The following is a 24,194-nucleotide window of genomic DNA, read 5'->3' on the forward strand; positions in this document are numbered from 1 at the left end:
CTTATCTGCGTACTGTATCTGATTTTGAATAAGCAGAAATCTGTAATGTAGTGACCCGTAGATAAAATAACTGATGAAAAACATACTATTTTCATCTTTCCAAACAAAAGTTGCACTGCACATTTAATTATTGAAGCTTTGCATAGTTTTCTGATTTTGCTTTTGACTGATTTTATTCATTTTGAAGAATACTGAATCTTTTTTTGTGCAAGCGAGATGAGTAAATGCATGCTCACATTTATTTTAAAACTACAATAACCCTCATGTTTACACACATCCCCTCTGTACATATGATTTTTTCTCAAAATTTGGACAAGAGAGCTGTCAGTCAATAAATGGGAAAACAAAGTAACTTGCGTTACTTATTTGAAAATGTAACAAGTTTTAGAAAACAAGACCATTTTAAAAGTAATGTTACTTTACTAGTTACTTGAAAAAGTAATCTGATTATGTAATTCAAGTTACTTGTAATTTTACCCCAACACTTTATGATGCTCTGCTTTTTTAATGTAGATATTTGCTATTTTAGTGTTTTATTAATGTAGATATTTGATATTTGCTATTTTTAAAAAAGAATTTAAAAAAGAAAACTTCATTTTCTTATCAATAAAGTATGTATTACTGCAAACTTATTGTGTGAATATTGTCACAGCTGAAGGGTGTTGTCATGCATATGACGTCTTTTAGAATATGAACGTCGTAAAGGCAATCCACATCCAGTGGGTTTAACTGAGAGTCGTCTGCTTGGCCTTGTTGGCTTCCCCTGCAGAGAGGGGTCTGGTTTCACTGCGGTGCTTTGATGACCCATGACACAGAACACGGGAGGTTTGAGCGGCTCACAGATCAGCACAGCGTGGTTTAAAGAGAATAACATCTCACGAGAAATGCTCCTGGTCTTGTTGTCATTACAAGAATGTTATGCTTGGCTACATTTTGGAAAATACTGTTCATTTTTCCTTTTTGTCATTCATTGTTGGATTTCAAGGAATAGTTGAAAGATAACAATTCTGTCGTCATCTACTCGCCTTCAATTTGTTCCAAACCAAACAGTCTTTTTTTTTCTTTCTGTGAAACATAAAAGGAGAAATTATAAATGATGAAGAATGTACTGGCGACTTTTTTCTCATGTGATGAAAGTGAATGAGGATTTGAGATGTCAATGTCTAAAAAATGATCAAACAAGTGATTCAAACGATTCATGCTCTTTATTAATTTGACTGTTGTTGCTACATAGTGCCATTATTGACTTCAGAAGACTTGAAATATAGTACATGTCATATAGACTACTTGTCATTTTGTAGTGAGACAGCCCAGGTCCTCTTTCACTATTATTATATGGGGAAGAATGGCCAGTAAATTGTCCTTTTCTCCTTTTGTGTTCCATGGGAGAAAGAAACTACTCTCGTGATGGAGAGTAAATGATAGTTTTCCCCTCAGTGAACTGTTCCTTTAAGAAAAAGGCTACATGCAATAAAACAATACTTTTCTTCTATTCAAGATTTGAGAATGTTGTTTTACTCCAATAACCTTGACCTTATGTATTGATTTTAATTGCAGAAAATGCCTCTTATTTTTCTAGCTTTATTAATAGATCAAGCACCCAATCTATTTCCTGACCTTAAACTGAATATTCAAAGGTTTATAGGTCAAACAGAAATGAAGAAAAAGGTCACCAAAACATTACAAATCTCATTTATTTCTGAAGCATTAATAATACTGGATTAACTATGCCCTGTAGCTACTGTATTGAATGAAAATGGTAGACAATTTCTTAATTTCACGAATTTTAGGTTCAGTACAAGAATTCTTTCACTGCGGTTAGGAAACCATTTGTCTCTGGGTTTAAGGTGGCATTTGCAGAGATTAATTGTAACCCTGGCATGGTCCCATTTGAATGCTATTAACATGACTTATATAAAACTGCCATGTTCACGTTCGGGAAACATGGTGTGGCAGTAAAACAAAATCTGCACTGAATACTTGGGTGAAGAATGAAAAATGGCTGTACGTTTTATTAGCAGTATATAAAGTTCATTAGATTTGCTAAAAAGTCTACATGCGAGCGGTTTGTGCTGCTTTAGCAACCTTTGAACTATCGGTCATCTTTTTGTGTATTTTGTGAACTCCAGTATGTAGTGGGAGAGACTTCATTAACTGCTGCTAAACTCCAAAACACTATAACTGTGGGATGGTTGACCAAGGGACCTGCTTTTAATGTTGAATGTTGCTTGTAATGCTTTTTTGTTGTAAAAACATAGAATGCCGCATAATCAAGGAGCTACACTGTTTATAATGAAGGGAAACAGAACAAAAAACACAGCACTCTTGCCATCTTTACTTGGAAAATTGGGTATTTTAAAAATGGAAGGATCTGTTTAATAACAGTTTTGTGCTTACATTGGAAATATAGGGCCAGATTTAATAAACGGGGCAAATTAGCGTGAGAGCGCAATTCCAAAAAACGCAGATGGGAGTGGAAATGTCTTCTGACGACGAGCAAATTAAAGAACACAGACGCATCCGGATAATTTCCATAATAACCCACGCAATCTACCAGGAGTAGTGCAAAGTAGCGTCTGGTTTAAGACATGCTTTTTTTTGGATGGTAAATAATAGCAAAAAAAAAAAGTAAATTAACAAGCACAAACCTTAGTAAATCAATTAAAATAAATAAACTCCTACAAGGTCAGCTGCAAAAATAACTCTCTCCACGCCTTTTCAGCGCACATTTTTTGTCCTGACAGTAGTTTTTTGACACCAAAATAGGGTTTGCCTTGGCGCAAGCTGTTAGTAAATCTGACCCACGATTCGATTGATCGTGCATTTCTTCAGCACGTTTTTCCAATTGTTTTATATAAGCGAGCGGGCATGCCACAGATGTGGTCAGTAGAGCTCAAGTTGTATTTATATATATATATATATATATATATATATTATAGGTCCACTTATAATACATAGGTATTAACATCCCGCTTATCAAGGTTTCATGCATCAAAAACTGTTCACTCTAAAAAATGCTAGGTTGTTCAAATCACGTTTGGCTCAAAATATGGACAAATCCAATGTCTTACCAACAGCTGGGTTTGTCCATATTTGACCCAAACATATGTTAAACAACCCAGCATTTTAGAGTGTTTCAGGTAACATTAGCATTTTCTACCTTCGCTCTATCCTTTAGAATGAAAAGGATTGTTTTTTTTGTTTGTTTTTGTTTTGACTAAGCAACCTCTTTGCATTTGAAATGAGTAGCAACACTTGCTTATGTGTTGTGATTTTGATTATCCTTACATTTTTTTTTTAGGCCCAATATTTTGCTGCTGTCCCGTCATTCGAAACAGCCTTTCTGTAAAGTCTGCTTTATATTACTTGACATCAAGGACTTATTTGTATGCTGTATCCTGATATAACCACGTCCATTATATCCCTGATAATTGGCAGCCAATCAATTTCTCTATGAAGGTTACTCATGGAGGTTCTGTAAGATTTTGTCTTTAAACAGCAAATGTTAAGTGTTCTGCTATATTGTGTGTTAAAAAAAAACACAAAAAAAATTCTATTACATTTTTTCGCACCAGCGAGTTGCCAGCTAGCACCAACATTTTTGATAATTTTTTTTACAAAATTTTCATGGCCCCCTGAATATTTTGTTGTGTGAATATCTGAACATGCAATATATCAAAATATACTGTCCACACTAGTGTTATCAAGCGTTTTCCAAAAGTTTCTTTTCCACACTGAAACGTCGAAAAACGCTAAATTCACTTTACTTTGCCTGCGTTAAACCTCATAAAAGCTCACCGAGATGACAGACAGAACAAGACATTATCAAGTTATCTCATAATTCTTCTGGCAGGATCATTTTATTAAGCAAAATATCTCCCCTTTCACTGATGCATCCAGGTCGCACTCACTCACCATTATATGTTTGGTCTAAAACGCAACTGCTGTCATGTTTTGCCACGGGACAGCAATTGCGAGTAAATTTTGTCATCTTTGCTGGACTGTGATATGAAGAGTGCGCAAAGTTACATATTTTATACATAGCACATAACCGGCACAATAGTGGTATAAACATGTATACATATTGGTACAATATGCGTCACATGACTAAACATGCATCGTTGTTTTCAAATACCTCCGTTTTCACAGTCCACACTACAATGCGAAGACGACGTTTTCATATGGATCTGCTTTGGAGAGCGTTTTCGCTGACTTAAAACGCTGTCTCAGTATGGACGGAAGACCAAAACGGAGAGAAAAATATACGTTTTCAAACTAAAATGTATTAGTGTGGACATGGCCTTAAAGGGACAGCAGCCTAATGTAACCACAGCTGTTTGTCACCAATGGGGATCAAACAACAAAAGGGAAAGAGAAAATTAGTTGATGAATGATGAAAAATGATGAATGAATGAATTATATTAGTTATTTAATTTATATAGTGAAGACACTTATTTTACATTTGATTTATTCAACTGTTAGATTTACCTGAAAAACATAAAGCACTGCTTAAAGCACTCTATGCTTGTAATTTGTTTATTTTCTATGCATATTCACTCCCCTACAAAACCACCTAATTATTATAGAATGATTTATTCTTTTTAAATCATCTGGTAAAATTGTTTTATATCGCAATACATAGTCAATACAGTCAACCTAAATTTATTCAGACACCTTCAACTTTTTCTCACATTATCACAGTTTAGTTTATTCGCTATAGTTTAGAAAATGGTAATAAAATATGACAAAAACTCAGAGTTAAACTTTGTCAGAATAAATTCATCTTGAAAATGTCAGATAACTGATAGAAAGGTATGTATGTAATATGGATTACAATCAACCAATCAGCTGTCAGCTGTTAAATTTAAGCACACAATTAGATAATACCAATTTAGGTCAACCAATTACCAAGCGATGCTTAATTTAGTTCAGTCTGTGGTGTGAAAGGTCACATTAGCAGTTAAAGAAAAACATGGTCAGGTCAAAGTGTCAGAATAATTTTGGTCCCAAATTTCTATCAATTTTACTGGTAGTAATTTTTGAGTATGTCACAGTTTACTTTATTTTGCTATCCTGAACTATAGTGTCCTGCACCCAAAAGTGAAAAAATATATCTGATGTCTGAATAATTTTTGGTTTGACTGTGTATTGCAGAAAACTTTTTTTTTTTTTTTTTTTGCAGCCCTAATAGAAACTACACTTTACCTTTGCTTGCTAAATTTAGAGTGTTTCATATCACACAGTTCACTGCAGGCTATATATTGCATATGTATTTAATTAGTGACTGGCCTCGTTCTATCTTTATCTGTTCATTTCCTGTGAAGAAATGAACCGTTAAAGAAACCTTTTTCTTTTCCATTGTTTAGGTGAGGGCACTTTTCTACACTTTAAGTGAAGTGCAAGGTAATGTGCACTTAAAGGTAACCTTTATTCAGCACTGGCTGTGGTTGTTGCACCCTGCTACACAAATGGCAGAAATGCTGAGGGGGTGGTGACACTGTACATGACTCATTGCTATTTTATGGTTATTCAGGGTTTCGTGGAAAGCCTATTTCTGCCTCTGAGAGTAGCTAGGCCTTTTTAGTCCTGGTTACCTTAATAATACATGAACGGCACAATCATCACCGTGATATCTGAGGATGGAGCGTGTCAGATTACTTCAGGAAACTTACTGCCGTTTGTTGATGAGCCATTCATGATGGTTTAATGACCGAAATGAGTAAAGCCTTGAAGTGCCGCACATAAGCTAAATGTCAACAGACGTTTTACTTTTGACCTACCGTGATAGCCTTGTCATCTATATATAACGTACTAATGTCTTCAGATCTATATCTGCAAGTGTGCCAGTAATTATTCATTTAGTAGACACTTCTTAGCACAAATGGAAGATCGCATTGTAGCAAGCTGAGCAGGGCTCACTTATAAACACACAATATACATTACCAGTGGTTGAAAAATTAAAAGTATATATACACAAAAGATTTGACTGTTGCTTATATAGGACCATGACCCAGTTTTAATTCTTGTTGCTCAGTTTCATTAATGTGTTGAGAAAACTGAGAAGTTTTCTGCACTTGTCAGTTGTGACAGGATGGCTTACAGTTCACAGTTCCTTTTATAACGCTTGCTAATTAGTTTGCACTTCTTATGATAATTACATTGATGTCAAAGGATGAGAAATTGAAATGACTGGGAAAACAGCCAGTTACCACAGAAGCTCGTGAAAGATTCACCCTGTTGAGGACATGCTGTTGGGCGAGTTTAGGAAGTCAGTCAAGTGTTTGATATTTGAAGTATCTCCCACCTTTTTGCAGTTATCATATTTACCAATTAGTGTTAATGCTGTAACACCTGTCTGGAGCCGAGCTGGCCTCGGTAACTTCTGTGAAACTTCTAAAGAAATGCATTTACTTTTTTTGTTATCTACAAGAATAGAGGTGCTGAAAGCAGCAGTTTTTCAATCTCTAGTTCGTCCTTGTGAATCTTTTAGAGAACGAGTTTTGGTCCCTGAAATGCAGTGTTATCTGTCATCTTTCAGTAATGCAGATGTTTCTGCTTTGAGGTGGTTTACTGAGAGGTTTTAGAATGTTTTACGCTTGAAGCCTTGAGTTTTATCGACTTGATCTCATGAGAAAAGCGCGACTTTGCATATGTTTTTGCAAAACGTGGAATATGTTGGCCGTATTAAACATGAGTTTTATTTTCTCCAGTACAGATAAGGCTTTAAAGGGATAGTTCACCCAAAAATTACAATTCTGTCATCATTTACGCACCCTCAAGTTGTTCCAAACTAGTATGAATTTCTTTCTTCTGCTGAACACAAGATATTTTGAAGAATGTGGATAATCAAACAGTTGACATACCCTAGTAAAAATTTTGTGTGTGTATATATGTATATATATATGTATATGTATATATATATATATATATATATATATATATATATATATATATATATATATATATATGCACACACACACACACACACACACACACACACACACACACACACACACACACACACACACACACACACACACACACACACACACACACACACACACACACACACACACACACACACACACACACACACACACACACACACACACACACAGACACACACAGACACACACAGACACACACAGACACACACACACACACACACACACAGACACACACAGACACACAGACACACACACACACACACACACACACACACACACACACACACACACACACACACACACACACACACACACACACACACACACACACACACACACACACACACACACACACACACACACACACACACACACACACACACATATATATATATTTATAAGTGTGTGTATGTATTTATATGTGTGTGTGTGCATATATACATACATACATACATACATACATACATACTAAAAAAACCTCTAAATATATACTAAAATGTATTTGAAATATTTTTTTTGATGCTAAGTATACTACAAATACATTTACATATTTATGTACTTAATATAAATACCCTGCAATTGTACTTTTAGTATGCCAAATTGGTATACTTAAAGTCTGCATTAGTTTTGTACTTAATGCACTTTAGTTATCCATAAATAGTGCTGAGGTCATATACTTGAGTATATGATTGTGCTAAAGTGGAACTATTGCAAGTATACTTTACATATCTTTCATTTAAAGACTGATAGTATACAGAGATCATACTATCCTTACTAATAGTGAAATTAAAAACACATTTTAGGCTAAATATTAAGAAATGTGCATTGGCCAATAAAGTACTCCAAATAAAGTTTAATTTAGTGCTGTCAAATCGATTAATCACATCCAAAATAAAAGTTTGTGTTTACATAATATATGTGTGTGTGTGTACTGTGTATAATTATGTATATTTGAATATACACACATGCATGTATATGTTTAAGAAATATTTGCATTTATATCATGTATTTATTTTAATTATATTTATATCAGTAAGTCTCAAGTGATATGTCAGTAAATATGTTAATGTATTAGTATACTTAGTATGAAATAAATGTATTTTAAATACATTTTGGTATAGTTTTTTTTCACTAGGGTAGCCATTGATTTCTATAGTTTTTTTCCCCTCCATACTATGGAAGTCAATGGCTACCCACATTCTTCAAAATATCTTCTTTGTGTTCAGCACAAAATTCAAAACTTGAGGACGAGTAAAGGACAGAATTTTAATGTTATGTGATCTATCCCTTTAATATGCTTGAAAACATGAATTGTAACTTCCTTTTTTATTTTTTTTATTTTTTTTATACTATGTTCAGTGCCACATTTCACCTGTGAAATGTTATGGACTGCTCCTCCCTTTCGGCTTATTAGTGAATATGTAGTGCTTCACAGTCTTCTGAGCTTTTAAGTTTAGTTAGGACTTGAGTTTCCAAAACAACTGGTATTCCAGCATTGATTTGAATTTAAATATGCTGTTCTCTTCTATCAACAGGTGGTAATAAACTGTGCCATTCCCAAGGGGCTGAAATACAACCAGGCCACGCAAACGTTTCACCAGTGGCGAGATGCACGGCAGGTGTACGGCCTTAACTTTGGCAGCAAAGAAGATGCCAATGTATTTGCCAGTGCCATGATGCATGCCCTGGAGGTGCTGAACTCTCAGGATGCAGGTGAGGATGCCGTTTTCACACCAGCGTGCAAAGCTTAATGGCGTGTGAATTGTGTGAACTGGCTTCTGTGTTGCTTACGGCACTATTACGCAGCATTCCAAAAGTGATTGAGGACACTTAGGGAAAAAAATAATATACAGAATAATTAATGAATAATTATCACAATTACTAACTATTGCTAGCAATTCAACTGAATCATCTGTTTAATATATAAAACATTTGATAGTTCCACCGCTCACCCCTCCCTTTCGAAGCGCATAGAGAAGCCACGGTGGCCGACACAGGACAAAGATGTTGTCATCTGAGACAGCAGAGAGTAGCTAGCGCTCTGTAGAGAAGTTTGTCCGTTTAGGGCTACTGTAGAAACATGATGGCGCAAAATTAAGCTTCACTGTAAGGGGACCTGCGGTGTATGAAGATTGAAATGGCCCATTCTAAAGGTAATAAAAACATAACGGTTCATTATGTATGGTCTTTATACACCACTGAAAACAGTTATGTATATTATATTGCATTTCTTTCAATAGATCATAATAAATATTACACACTGCACCTTTAAAATAAAAGTTTATTAAAATAAGATAAATAAATAAAAAAGTGTTTTAATAAAAGTGCTACATTCTTGAAACCATTAAAAGGGTTAAACAAAGCCTATATAATAATAATTATTATTGTACTACTAGTAGTAGTATTTATCATTATTAAAGGATTAGTTCACTTTAAAATAAACTTTTGCTGATAATTTACTCACCCCCATGTCATCCAAGATGTCCATGTCTTTCTTTCTGCAGTCGAAAATAAATTAAGGTTTTGGATGAAAACATTCCAGGATTTTTCTCCAGATAATGGACTTCAATGGGCTCCAAACGGTTCAAGGTCCAATTGACAGTTTCAGTACAGCTTCAAAGGGCTTTAAACAATACCAGACGATGAATAAGGGTCTTCTCTAGCGAAACAATCAGTTTCTGCGAGAAACCGAGTAGTATTTATGCTATTATTTTACCTTATGAAGTCCATTATATGGAGAAAGATCCTGGAATGTTTTCATCAAAAACCTTCATTTCTTTTCGACTGCAGAAAGAAAGACATGGACATCTTGGATGACATGGGGGTGAGTAAATTATCAGCAAAAGTTTATTTAAAAGTGAACTAATCCTTTAATGTTGCCACCATTTGAAAAGTGATTTTTTTCACATTGACATCAGTCCTTAATCCAGGTAAAATCACTGTTTTGCACAGGCTTTTACCATAAGATTGCTGATGCTGCAGATTCTTCACTTTGTGTTTTTATTTTATGTCTGACTATTTGAATCTATATAAAACAGTCTAATTAGTAAATGTTCTATTGCTGTTTTTGTTTGGTGCTGGTGAGCCCTCCAGAACTTAATTGTGTTCTGGTCTCTGCCTAGTTAGTGAGGTCACATTTGGAGCCAGACTCAGCCTATTGTGCTCAATTAATTGTAATTTAGCAAACGGGGCCTGCTCACAGGGGGTTTTGTTTTGTGTGTGTGTTGTTTATGAGAGAGAGAGAGTCTGGGTTACCTCTTTTTGCGCTGATTGGTTTTAGGGGGAGGTGCCTTGGCTTGTGAATAACAGTCTGCATGAAATCCATTCATCTGCAGCGGTTGCGTCTGCATGTGCTCATACACGTGTCGCTTTCTGCCTTTTTTCCCTCTGCCGTCTGAGACCCTGTCACGGTCACAGCGGGAGGTCATCCCCATACTGAGCTCAATGTTCTCAGCGTGGCAGGGCAGTTCATTGCTGAGGTTGTTTTCCCTTTAGAAACAGATGATGCTTTGTTTTGTCGACTGGTCTCTGCTTGTCTCTTTGAGATATGGCTGATCAGTGAGGCTTTAACTGTTGCATATTGAGCTGTTCTCTACAGTGTATCACAATAGTAAGGTCATTCTGTTAACCCCATGTGTGTTTGAGGCAAGGAGGCTTTGTATTGATTTCAGCAAAAGTTGGATTTAGTTAGGCTTTCATTATTGGAAAACAATGTTTCAGTGATGCATTGAACAAATATGAATGTCACAGTTTGATTTTTGGCTTGTAGACCCACGCTAACCAGGGGTGCGTTTCCCGTACAACAATGTAACTCGCTTTACTACCATAGTACGGTACGAGGCATTGTTGGCAGGGTTTTTCCTGGGTCAAAAATGGTCTTCGGTGGTGTCTGACAGACATGGTCATCCACACACACAGTAAAAAAGTACTCTACCTACGTGATCTGTGAGTGCAATACTGACAATACATTTAAAATAAATGCAAAGAAACCGTTTGTAATTTTTGCTTCTCTTATTTTGACATCTGATATTATGTATGATCTCTACCTTGATGTTGGTTTCTTTTGATCCTCATTTTTTACAATATTTACTGATAATTGTTTTGGTATAATCATATCAATATTAAAAAGTAGCATTAAAAAATTAACAAATAGCCTAATTTTCTACCATATACAATTTTGTAAAATGATCAGCTAGCTAACAACTTTGTTCTGGTCTCACCTAACTCCAGTCTACACTAAATTATATTTCACTACACATTGTCAACATAAATAAGCTAAATGACTGTGGATGATTAAACTAATTCTTACTATCCACTCTTGCTAAATTGGGTAAGCACACTTGTGTTCTCGTTTCAGAGGTGTTCTGAGTAAATTAATATACTGATTAGTTCGTTCAGTGTTAGACGGATCAGTTGTTCTAACCAGTCGCTAAAATGATTCGATTCAAAGGAGTCATTGGTTCGCGAATCGGACATTAGCAGACGCGTTGTGTGCGAATCCCGTCTGTTAGAACATCGCTAAAGATTTGTCAATACAGAATACAGTTCATAACAGAATATAATGTGTTCCCGTTTATTGAAACTTATGTTTATGTCAGCTGGTCAGAGAAGAGTCGATGTTTTTTGAGCGCAGTTCACACCCAGCCGGAATTCAAGGAAAAAAATATCCGAATGCGGCACGTGCAACATGGATTCGGTCTTCTGACCTTTTGATTTTGATTAAGATGTGAAATATGAGCCAATATGTGAAATATGAGAAGACATCGACAGAAAGAGGAGCGCGGGGGAGGAGCTCTCTGCTCGTTCTCTGTCACTCAGTTAACACGGCCATATCACAAGTGCAACAGTAATCTATTCTACACTCATAAATCACAATAACTCATCAAATAAGGCTTTGGCGGGCCAAAAATTTGTCTTGGCGGCAGGCAAAAAAATTTCAAATGCAGGAAAAACCCTGGTTGGAGAGACCAACTAGCTAGTCACAGCTGTTTACCAAAACAGTAAAGAGGGTATGCACTTGACATCACCGTCAGCCGGAGTGACTGCGGTTACGCCCACTGAGTGGCAAGAAGACTGAGTGGCAGCATTGAATTTCAGCATGAATGCCACGAAAACACACAAAACGCATCTAAAACGGGAAGGAGCTTTGAGATTGACTGTACAAATAGATTTGACAAGAAATCTAAGGTATATTTTTACAGACTGCTGAAAGCTACAGAAAAGAGAAGCAAATGGATCGCTGCAATTCACAAAAACAACTGGACTCCGGACAGCAAAACATGGATTTGCAGTTTGAAATTTGGGGTAAAATCATACCTTATATGTTGTATTGTTATATATTGTATTGACAACTCAATGAAATATTTACCATCTTATATTCTGCATAATTGGGTGTTTTTAAATAAATACGGACATAAACTATACAAGTTTTATGGCTGGTCAATATGACGATATATATTACATTGATATAAGTATACATCTGGATTTAGACCTACCTATATTAAATATAAAGCGTTCACAGGCAAATTTGCGTAATCAGGCACTTATAAATGTCATATGCATGTCAATATCCATGGATCACTGGATGTTTGGTAAGTTGTAAGGAACACTTATCGAGTCCGACCTTTAGTTTAAACTGACATAATTGTTTTTTAGTTTTTTTTTTACTATTGTTTTCGCAGTTTCCCCTATTAACTCCAGTCAAGCAGCAGCTCTTTTGCCACTCAGTCTGGCTGAGGGGATGTGTTCCAGCAGGAAAGTGACGTTGTCAATGCATACCCTCCATTGCCGCAAATTTGTCATTCAACCACGTTGGTTAATTATGAGTTTAATTAAGTTTTTGAAAATATAATCATTTATACTCAGTGTCTGTCATTTTCATGACAGGTTTATTTAACATGCGTGAAATAATCAAGACATCCCTAACAGGTTAAGTAGAATATAATGAATATATAGGCTAATATAGAGCATATATTTAGTGAAAGAGTTGATTTCTCGAGTTAATAAAATTATGTGGACACTGAATGACTGCCTGAGGTAAATGTGATGCTAAAGTCACATCACATTGTTTAGTTTACACTGATTTAGCAATTACACCACAAATGATACATGACAGTAAGTTGTAATGTATCCTCAGAATACCTTCAGATGGTCATTCATGTTTATTCTTTAGTAAGAGATGATCGATCGTCTTCACAGATGATCGCGTTCACGTCGCGCGACCGCTTGAACTGTGATCAGATCAGTCACTCACGCCACATAGAGCGTCAAAACGGCATTTATCGTTTGAATTTCGTGATAAAATGGACTGAATACTTAATATGTTCGTGTGGAATCTCAGATTGAAGTGTGTTCCGCGCTTAAAACAAGCCGACTGTGAACTGTTAAAGATTGTACACGCGTGCACCGAACCGAGACCCCTGTACCGAAACGGTTCAGTACGAATATGTGTACCGTTACACCCCTACTATATATAATGTTGAATATAATGTATAATAATGCAATGGGGGAATATTTGTCCTGATAATGCCAAATGTCTTATGTTAGCATTATTTTAAATATATCTAGACCGTGATGGAGTGCAAGTATATTTGGCTAAAATAATTCTGTATTTTTAGCTTTAGAATCAAGAATATTTTTATTCTGATGTCATCATTGTCACCACTTTCAAGCCTATTAATTTCCACCCTCAATGTAATATCAAATTTAGCATTTTAATCAACGGTAATTTTTTTTGTTTACCTTTTACCATATGCCTCAGATTATCTCAAAAATGTAGTATCGTGAGTTCAGTATCGTGATATGTATCAAATTGTGACCTGAGGGTATCGTTACACCCAAGCGGCAACCTCCCGCAGTTTCTCTTGAAGCCAATACGGAGGTGACTTAAACTGCAATTCATCGACTGGCCGCTAGGGACAGGCTCCAGAAGGGAGCAGAATCTCATTGAGCCCCATGTTAAAATGCCCAACTTTACAGCAGATTAAAACATGTTTACAGCCTGGTACAAATTGTGGTTTTGGTCTAAACGGCTAATTTTGCCCTTCATGACAACTGTGAGGGGGTGAATTTTTTTATAACTCATTCGTTTACATTATATAAAGCATTAAAGTTCTGCATAATTAAGGGCGTGGCCACTTCGAGTGACAGGTGGATAGTCATTTATCTGCTGTCTGTTAGTCATCACGTCACTTCAGCTCGGCCCACGTCCGGCCTTTTTGCCCATTTTCTGTTATCCTGGAGTGACGCGACGGCCATCTCGTCCATACTTTGCGCTTCAGAACGGCTCATCAGAATCCTATAGGTGACGTCACGGACACTACGTCCATATTTTTTTACAGTCTATGGTTACACCCCTAAAGAGATTGTACTAAATGTCAGCTTGCGTATTTTGCTCCAGATAAGGATTTATTAAGTGTCATGCAAACAAGAATCTATGATTTAAACCACAGGTCGAGAGCTGTCGTTCCAACCACACAATATTTGCGATGCAAATGTTCATTGGAACTATTGTTTTTTTATTTACTGCTATAGTATTTGTTAATATTTTAAATGATCAGATTTATTTGTGATAAATTTGAATGATAAATTGAAAATGATACATTTATTTTTACTGCACTTTTTAGCACTTTAACTTAAACTTCTTTTATTTCAGTTAGTTGCCAAAGCATCATTTCAAATTTTCTTTGATATTTTTCATCTAATATTTACATTTTATTTAAAAAAAAATTCAGTTGGCAAGGACTATTTTTTTCACTTTATGACAGTAGGTCACCTGTTTTCTAAATAATGAATCGGAACAAACTATACTAACACAGTAGTAAGACAATCAAATCTAATAAAACTAAAACAATTTCTCTCTCGTTCAAATAGTTAGCAACTCATTCAGTGAGTCAATTTGCTCGGATAATGCATCCAAATGCACTAACTGTAGAAAATGATTCACTGATTATTTTGATCCACTTGGTTGTGTTCCCTGAATTTGCTGAATATCATTTCTTTTTTTGTAGGTAATGTAAATTTAGTGTTTGTCCATCCTCAAATTTTACCACCACAGTCATTTTTGTGTGTTTGTGTAAAGTACCACTATAAGAACTTTCTGTATTTTCCACAGTTGTTTTTGTTTTGTGTTTTGTTTTGTTTTTTGTATATGAGAAAGGGAATTTGTGAGACCATATTCATTCAAGCAATGCAGAAACTGTGACTGTTGCGTTTTTTCCATGACCTTCAGTTCTTTGTCTCACTACGGAAAGTTATCTAGTCACTGCGCCGGGCTCCTGTTATCACCACAGGAAGCTTCAGACTCTGTGGCCTTATTACTGTCTATTAATTACCTGATAGCACGGCAGTTAATTATGCAAAGCGATGTTAATTATGCATACTTTGCTGATGTGCGGATATCCTAGCAGTCTAAATCCTCTGACTGTTGCAGTCCAAAAGTGAGTGAATTAACTATGTAAAATGCTGTTTACTGTGAAATTTTCATTTCGGTCTGATTCTCAGACCCCACAGACATGTAGAAATGTCTGCTCATCTCCTGTTTCCTTGGGGGAGAGGAGTCTTCAATGTAGAAGTTTTGCCTTCGGGATTTTCATTTCTCCCCCCTCTCATCTGCCTTGCAGCTTTCTTCTCACATCTGATCCCTCTCGTCCTCTCCTCCCTCGTTATTAGTCCACTTTCTCCCTTATTAGAGGCTAGGTTTACATTTAGCTGTACTTCGTGCCAGTGTTGGGGACACTACTATCTATTCATAATTTAAGGTAGTTCAACTACAGCCAAGCTGCACTTTTGTAAAATAATTAGCTATACTATAAATAACAGAACACAGTAGTTACCTAAACTATTTTTATTCTCTTATGTCGAAGTCTGCATTTATTTGATCATAGATGCAGTGAAAACAGTAATATTGTGAAATATTATTGCAATAAAAAACTTTTTGTATTTTTCAGGCTATGTTCATGTTCAGGCTGTATTTTCAATGTTCTAAAGAACAGCATTTTCTTCAAATAGAAATATTTTGTGACATTATGAATATCAATTTAATGCATCCTTGCTGAATTAAAGTATTTATTTCTTCTCTTTTTTTTTTAAAGACTGTATAAAATGCAAATAATACAACTAGAAAACACAATAATTTATCTTTTTGACTTGAAATTTATAGCAGCTTTTAACTAAATTTGCTACCCAAAATGTGTTAGGAAGCAAATAATTCTGTAAATCATTTTTGAACCGCTTTATTTATGAATCATTTGAATGAGCGGTTCACTAAAATTTAATCTGATTTTCCAATGTAACTTAAAAATGACCAAGGGGTCATTATAGGATGACATCAGGGTTTCATCGAGTCTTAAAAAAGTTTTAATTTGACCTTCCACAATTTAAGGCCTTAAAAATGTCTTAAATTATGATTTCTGTGATGCAGATAACATGGACAGAATTGCAGAATCCATTCATAAAAATTGAATTTACTGTATAATGCAAAATGGCATGGAAATTTAAATTTTTTGGAGGAATAAATCAAAAGTAGGCCAGTACACTTAAAGGGAATAAATTCAAATTCTGTCATCATTTACTCACCCTAATGTCATTCCAAAACCTGTACGACTTTCGTTCATCATATAAAGCGATCGAGTCTCTTCAGAAAATTTGGCATAAACCGCTCGATTCGTATGGATTTGTTTTAGGTTATCTTTATGAACTTTTTGAAGCGTCAAAGTGATAGTTACGTAGACTGTCAATGGGGGAACATAAATATCTTGATTTTGTTCTGAAGATGAATTTCAGTAAAATTTTAGTAAACCATTAAATCAGAGTCCTGAAAAATGAAAACTAATTTTAAAATTAAAATTAAAAGGGCACTACATTTAATTGCGAAATTAAATTGCATGCGCTGCAAAAAATAATGTTCTTCCTCAGGATTTTTGTTTTCCAGTACAAATTCTAAACATCCTTAAATCAAGATACATTTACTTGACATGCGAAATTAAGAAATTAAGTCTTGTTTTCTGAGAAATTGAACAAAATCAAGTGAGTTTATGTTTAAAACAAGAACAAATATGTAATTGGGTATGAAAATTACTTCCATTTGAATTAAGTTGATTTTTATGAACCCAATGGAAGATATTTGTTCTTGTTTTAAGTATAGAATCACTTTAACAAGATTTCCCAAGATTTCTTATCTCAAACTTTTAAGCAATTTTTTGTCAAATTAATTAAAAAGTTATGGAGATCTGTTGGAAATTGTCACTAATACAACTCATTGTGTGCTTAGACACTTACATTTAGAGAATATGTTGACGTGTTATGTTCCCTTCTATTTATTCCTTAAATTTTCTTTAATTGGCTTTAAAAAGGTCTTAAATTTACCTTCACAAAACATGCAGAAACCCTGATCATGTTTGATCATTGACTATTTGGTAGGGTTAAAAGTGTGAAATGCTGTGTGGGACAAGATAAACAGCGATGCTGTGAAAGGTGTTTTGTTTTTTTAGAAAAAGCAGCTTATAACTGGAAAAGATGTACTATTTTGAAAACCACAGAGCTACTGTCATGCTACCTAACAAATGTAGTTACGTTAGTAGCATCACTCCCCAACACTGTTGTGTGTGCTACACTATCTCTGCTGAATTTTCTAATGCCTGTAGGTACCTGGCACGGAGACAGTGATTTTGGGGAGTGTGTTGAACTGCACTAACCAGCCAGCAGTAGGATCCCATATGACCGAGCCAAAACAGGAAAGCTTAATTGGCTCCCCCTTAATTCACTCCATTGTCAACATTAAGCTGTGTACAGCTGCGGTAGGGCTAAATGGCTGCGCTCAGTTCTGTTAGAGCCATCTAACTAACTGCAGTCTGTATCCAGGTCTCTAAGTGAACTTGTTTGCAGTATTAGCTCTTTTACCGAAGCTCTGAATGAAGTTCATTCAAGATGCAATTAACCTTTGGTGCATGTGAGATTTGTAGACGTTTGTTTGGCAACACACTATGTCAAATTACAGTACTTATGCGTTTTTGAACTTGAAGTCCTTCATGACTGTTTTTCACTCGCATTTATTTACACACTTGGAATATATCACCAGCCAAGTAATTTAGAAAATGAAGGCACTACCGGGCAAAAAACAATTGATTTGTATTAAACAATTTAGCTCTTGGCTATTTGATGTTATTTATTAACACACTTGGCATACTCATGCTGAAGAAAAAAAAAAAGACTCATAAAATTAAATTGCGCCCCCTGTTGATTGTAGAGGCAGTTGCAATGTTGCTAGGCAGACTTGTTACTAAATCATGTCAGCCGGTGTTTTCCTAGCATATTCATGAGGTGGGCTAATACCTGTCAAATACCACATGCCTCGATCCCAGAATGATCCCACCACAGACTCAGGTGGAATAACAATGTAGTCATCTCTTTTTTAAGACTCTCAGTTGCTGTGTTAGTATTTTTGGAGCATCACATCGGGTAGTATGTTTACATGGCCTGATGGGAATGTTTGTGACCCGTTTGTGCCTTATTGTTGTGCGTCATGCCATTATGTTTAGGTACTGGCGATCCTCTTCGAAGATGTTTACGTATTTTTTTAAACTTGCGTATTTAAAATACAAAATTTGAGTAACCATATCATTACAGTTACATTTTAAATGGGTGGTAATCAAGTTACAGTTACATCTGGAAAGTATTTTAGATTACCAAAGTGATTACTTTGAATTTTAATATCATTTATTTATTTTAGTTCACCCAGAAATGAAAATCAGCCCATGATTTACTCACCCTCAAGTCATCCTAGGTGTATATGACATTCTTCTTTCAGACGAATACAATTGGAGTTATATTATTAAAAAATGCCCTGGCTCTTCTAAGCATTATAATGGCAGTGGATGGCTGTTTCTGTTTTGAAGTCCATAAAAGTGCATCCATCCATTATAAAAATAATCCATATGGCTCCTGGGGGTTAATAAAGACCTTCTGAAAAATATCCATATTTAAAACTGTACAAACTGTAATCTCTAACTTCCGCTAACTGTTGTACGCGCATTCACAAGAGACTGGCGTTCCAGCGTATGACGTAGGACGCTCCGGTGAGAATATGCTAGTTCTCGTAGAACCCAGTTTTGTTTTGCTCTATCCTCTGCGCTTCCACGTTTGTCACTGGAACTTAAGCTACACCTGCGTCCTACATCATACGCTGGAACGCCAGTAGGCCCGTACGACAGTTTGCCATTCACTGCCGTTATAATGCTTGGAAGAGCCAGGAGATTTTTTTTTATATAACTCTGATTGTATTCGTCTGAAAGAAGGATGGCTTGAGGATGAGTAAATCATGGGGTAATTTTCATTTTTAGGTGAACTATCCCTTTAACGTAAACTGTAAACGGGCAATTGATGTACGTACAGCAATTGGTGATTCTCAGACTCTGACAGTCTGCAAAAGCATTTCTGCTCATAAGTTTCATTCCCCCTGCAGAATATGAAACATTTGAATAATTTTAACAAAATAAGAGGGATCTGGGATCATAAAAATTGCATGGTACTTTTATTTAGTGCTGTCCTGAATAAGCTATTTCACATAATAGATGTTTGTACTCCAAAAGACAAAATTTCTGAATTTATACAAAATTCCACATTCAAAACTGTACATACCCTTGAAACTTAACTGTCTGTTGTTACCTGGATGATCCGTGCCTGTTTTTGTTTCATGTTAAATGATTTGTTTACTTTACGTACTTTTATTATTTATTTTTACAGGGAGAATGCACAGTTTAGGTAATTGAGACTTTTTTTTCACAATTCTGACTACTTTTCTGAGAATTGTGAGATATACTCACAATTGCTAGTTATAATTCAGTTCAGTTCAATTTTATTTATATAGCACGTTTAAAAACAACCATAGTTGACCAAAGTGCTTAACAAAATTCAAAATCAAAAAGATAATCTACACAAACAATACACAGTATACAATACAAAATTACAAACAGCACGACAACAAAGTCAAGGTCAAGATATCAAAGCTCAACTTGATTTGAAAGCCAAAGCATAGTAATGGGTCTTAAAGGTGAACTATGTAGGATTTTTGCAGTAAAATATCCAGAAACCACTAGGCCAGTGTTATATATTTTGTTCAGTTGAGTACTTAGAATATCCCAAATGTTTTCAACTATTTGTAAATCGTGAGAAAATTGCTATTTTAACCAAGGAGCCGGGACGTGTGAGCTATGCGTGTGAGGGAGTCGCCTGTCGATTGCGTCATATCTGCGTCACCCTCGGTCTCCGGTTTTATTCAGTGAAACACTTTACTCTCACCGCAGTGTGAACAAATGTCATAGCAGCCGCCGAGCGAACGTCATAACTTCCTTTTCAACACACTCAGATATATCTAATACGATAAACAGAGTTGGGTTACCTCATATACTCATGACTGGAAAAGAGGAAGTAGCGCCGGCAACCGTGTCATAATAAAAGTCCCGCCAGCGACTATGCCATAATAACAGTCCCGCTCTTCAATCGCTCCTGCGGCCTTGCTCAGCTCCACAACACTCGCTCCTGCTCTACTTCAGACTACAGTAATGTTAATAATCGCATCCATGAACATGATTTCTGCTCGAGTCCTATCCTGATTATTTTCCACCGGCTGTGAGCTGAAGACCACATGTCCCGAGATTCTGCGCTCAAACGTGCCGTCATCAAACTACGCCTTTGTTTTGAACAGGCGACCTCTAGTGGACGGAAAAGTTACATAGTGTAGCTTTAACTAAGCAAGTAATGTACAATATAATGTACAATAATGAGGTTTTTGTTTCTTTTTTTTTCTCAGAATCAAAAAAAATACAAAAGGTAATTGCAACTTCTCACAATTCTCACTTTATAATATGCAATTGTGAGTTTAATCTCACAATTATGAGAAATAAAGTCAGAAGTATTGTAAGATGCAAACTCTCAAGTGTGCGAAGAAAAAAACAACAACAGAATTTTGATAAAAAGTCGCAATTATCTTTGTATTTTTTATATTAGTGGTGGAAACAAGCTTCCATGAAACGGAATACATTAAGAGCAGGGGGTGAAAACTTTTTAACAGGATCATGTTTTGTTCATTTTGTACTGCCCTTCAGAGGCTAATAACTAGATGTTGCCCAGAAGACAAAATAAGTACAATTTACCCTGTTTATCTGATTCAAAATGTTTACACACCCCAGATCTTAATGCTTCGTGCTGCCTTCTTCTCAATATGGTTTTATTTCTTTTACTAAGATTTTTCTGCATTTTTTTGCTTCAAGAAATATTGTGGAAAAAAATAAAAAAATAATATGCAGGAAAACCAAGTCCTATGTTTGGTGGTCCCGTTGTATTACATAACTTATTAGTATTCCAAAGTATTCGAAAGTATTTAGATTAGGTTACAAAACTTGTGTAATCTAACAAAATGCATTACGAATTACTTTGTAAAGCATGTATTTTGTAATCTGTAATTTTAAAAGTAATCGTAACCCTGTATATATGCTGGATGATGGGTCCAGGAGAATCAAAAGCCCTTTTTTCCAAACCCCTAGAATGTGTCTGCTAATTTTAGTCGGGTTTAATGTGCAACACCAAGTCACATGCCAGGGTGATGTTACCCTGACACTGGAGCCATGGACTGTGAGAGATTTTGTGAGGTTTTTATATAAATGCTGTTGCCAGCATGACTGAGGAGCTCTTGCAAGGCAGACAGCCATAGAGCTCTTGGCAACATGGACTATATATACATGCAGGCGTGATGGATGTGCTGATTGATGTATTGTTGAGGTAAACGTATGAACGTGTTTGTCATCGAGAAATCAAACTGTCCAAACCAGACAATCCGCCTGAGGAGTGTACATGAGAAATGTAACCTTTTATCTTTCCCACGGGTAAATTGAGTTTAATTATTGTAAACTTTACTCTTTCTTCACTGTAGTTTTTTTTGTTTGTTTATCTCCCACCTTGACATGACTGCTTGAAATGTGTGAACAAAGGAATGATTGCTTACTGGCACAGACAGGCAGGTGTTTGTGGTTTAGGACTCGGATGTGAAGTTTGTTGTAGTGCTGACCGGCCGGCAGCAGTTGGGTAATTTAGTTGCTTTTGGTTAAGCTTCTTCAATATCCTGGCTTAGCTGGAGCAGTGTGATTTCTCACGCCGTGAAATCTCATTGAGGACTTTGTCCTCTACCTAAATAATCACTTTGGCAATGTGGACTGTTATTGAACTTTTCATTCAAGATATTTAATCGAGGTGCACAAATATTAATATTCTGGCTGATACAATAAGGCAATCATTATTAGGGGTGTAACAATACACTTATCACAATTCGATACAAATTGAGATACTTGATACAATATTATTGTGATTATTTTAAGCCAAAAGAGTTTTTTTTTAAATTAATATTACCTTAAAGCTGCAATATGTAAAAACATTTCAGTAAAATATCCAAAAACCATTAGGCCAGTGTTATATATTTTGTTCAGTTGAGTATAGGGCTGCAACAAACGATTATTTTAATAATCGATTAATCTAACGATTATTATAACGATTAATCGACTAATCATCGATTATTGTTATTGACATCGCCGACTAATCAGTAAATTTTGAACAGTTATTCAGCTTTTTCAGTTAGTTAAAACATTGAATTATACATATTCTAACTATAATATATAAAAAATAAAGTCACTTAGCTTTTGAAATGGTTGTTTTAATTAACTTTGAGCCAAGTTCTCAGAACTCAAATCACACACATGTTCTCTAAGCATTGTTTAAATATTCTGTTCGCTTTCAATTGAAAAAAAAAATAATAATAATAATAAACAAAAATTAGCTGCATTACAGACAACAACAAAAAATGTTTGAATGTAAACATCTCTTGGCATTAGTATTAAGAGCTTAATTTGTAAAACAATAATAGGCCCACTGCTTTTCTTAGAACTGAAACAGAAAAAGAGGACATTTACTTCAGGACACAAGAATGGTAAAAATACTAATCTGCAAATGACATTGCAGACAAAATGACATAATATTAATCTCTTACATGACAATTGAGCTGACAGATTCTCATTCACCTTTTATCTAACAATATGAAAAAGTACCTGACATGATATTCTTCCAAACATCGCCTTTTGTAAGTATTCATGCATATGGAACAAAATACAGGCAAGTGATGAGACTATAATACCCAATAGTGTTATAATAATAAAAACAGTCCTGACTCCAAGCTCGATCAAACTTTATTCTATGCTAAATAAATCATCACATTACTGTAATTATATTATTATTGTTAATATTATTACAATTATTAGTAGTATTGCATTCTCTAATAAAGAGATTTACCGCTAGTTAGTTAGTTGGTTGTTTCCCTCTTTAAGTGCTCCAACATGCACGTTGTGCTCCCGTGAAAAGTTTCGCCTTGCACGTCTCAATCAGCTCCTAGTTCAGTGGTCAGGGCACTGATCAGGACAAGAGTCAATGGGCTGATCCCTGATCAGTGCCCTGACCACTGAACTAGGGAGCTGGTTGAGACGCAGCCTTAGTTTGAAGTTTTGTGAAACTTTCCCACATCTTGCTAGTTCAGATTTGTTTGCACTCCGTCATTCACGCTGTTTTCTTCTACCGCAACATTTGTAAGGGCTGCATTACACTCTAGCGCTACAGCGCCGTAGTGGTCAAATCGCGATATTACAGGCGCTTACATTAGGTCGCAACGACTACTCGACAACAAAGATATTTGTCGACAATTTTTTCTTGTTGACTAATCGTTTCAGCCCTAGTTGAGTACTTGCAATATCCCAAATGTTTCCAACTATTTGTAAATCGTGAGAAAATTTCTATTTTAACCGGGACATGTGAGGCAGTCCCCTGTCAATTGCGTCAAATCTGCGTTAGCCTCGGTTTCCGGTTTTATTTTGCAGAAACGCTTTACTCTTACTGTAGTGTGCAACAAGTGTCATAGCAACCGCCAAGCGAACGCACAGAGTAACGTCATAACACCATTGCCAACACACTCAGATGCATCTAATATGATAAACAGAGCTGCGTTACCTCATGCTCATGACCGGAAAAGCGGAAATGGCGCCGGCGACTGTGGCATAATAAAAGTCTCGCTGCTCGCGAGGCGTGTGGCGTTCATCTTATTAACAATCGCTCCAGCAGCCTTGCTCGGCTCCACAACACTCGGTCCTGCTCTGCTTCATACTACAGTAATGTTAATAATCACATCCATGAACATGATTTCTGCCTGAGTCCTAT

At 35.8% G+C, this 24,194-nt stretch overlaps 1 protein-coding gene across 5 annotated transcripts in view; it reads left to right on the plus strand.

Annotated features, from left to right (window-relative positions):
- The window catches only part of enah (ENAH actin regulator), a 138,320-nt gene that overhangs the window by 61,813 nt on the left and 52,313 nt on the right, over positions 1-24,194 (plus strand). For all 5 annotated transcript variants that reach the window (XM_079831138.1, XM_079831141.1, XM_079831137.1 and 2 more), the window contains exon 3: positions 8,483-8,660. In XM_079831138.1, coding sequence (XP_079687264.1) covers positions 8,483-8,660 — 178 coding nt within the window. The remainder of the gene's footprint in view (positions 1-8,482; positions 8,661-24,194) is intronic.

Source organism: Gobio gobio (genome assembly GCF_949357685.1).
Source record: "Gobio gobio genome assembly, chromosome: 12".
NCBI lineage: Eukaryota > Metazoa > Chordata > Actinopteri > Cypriniformes > Gobionidae > Gobio > Gobio gobio.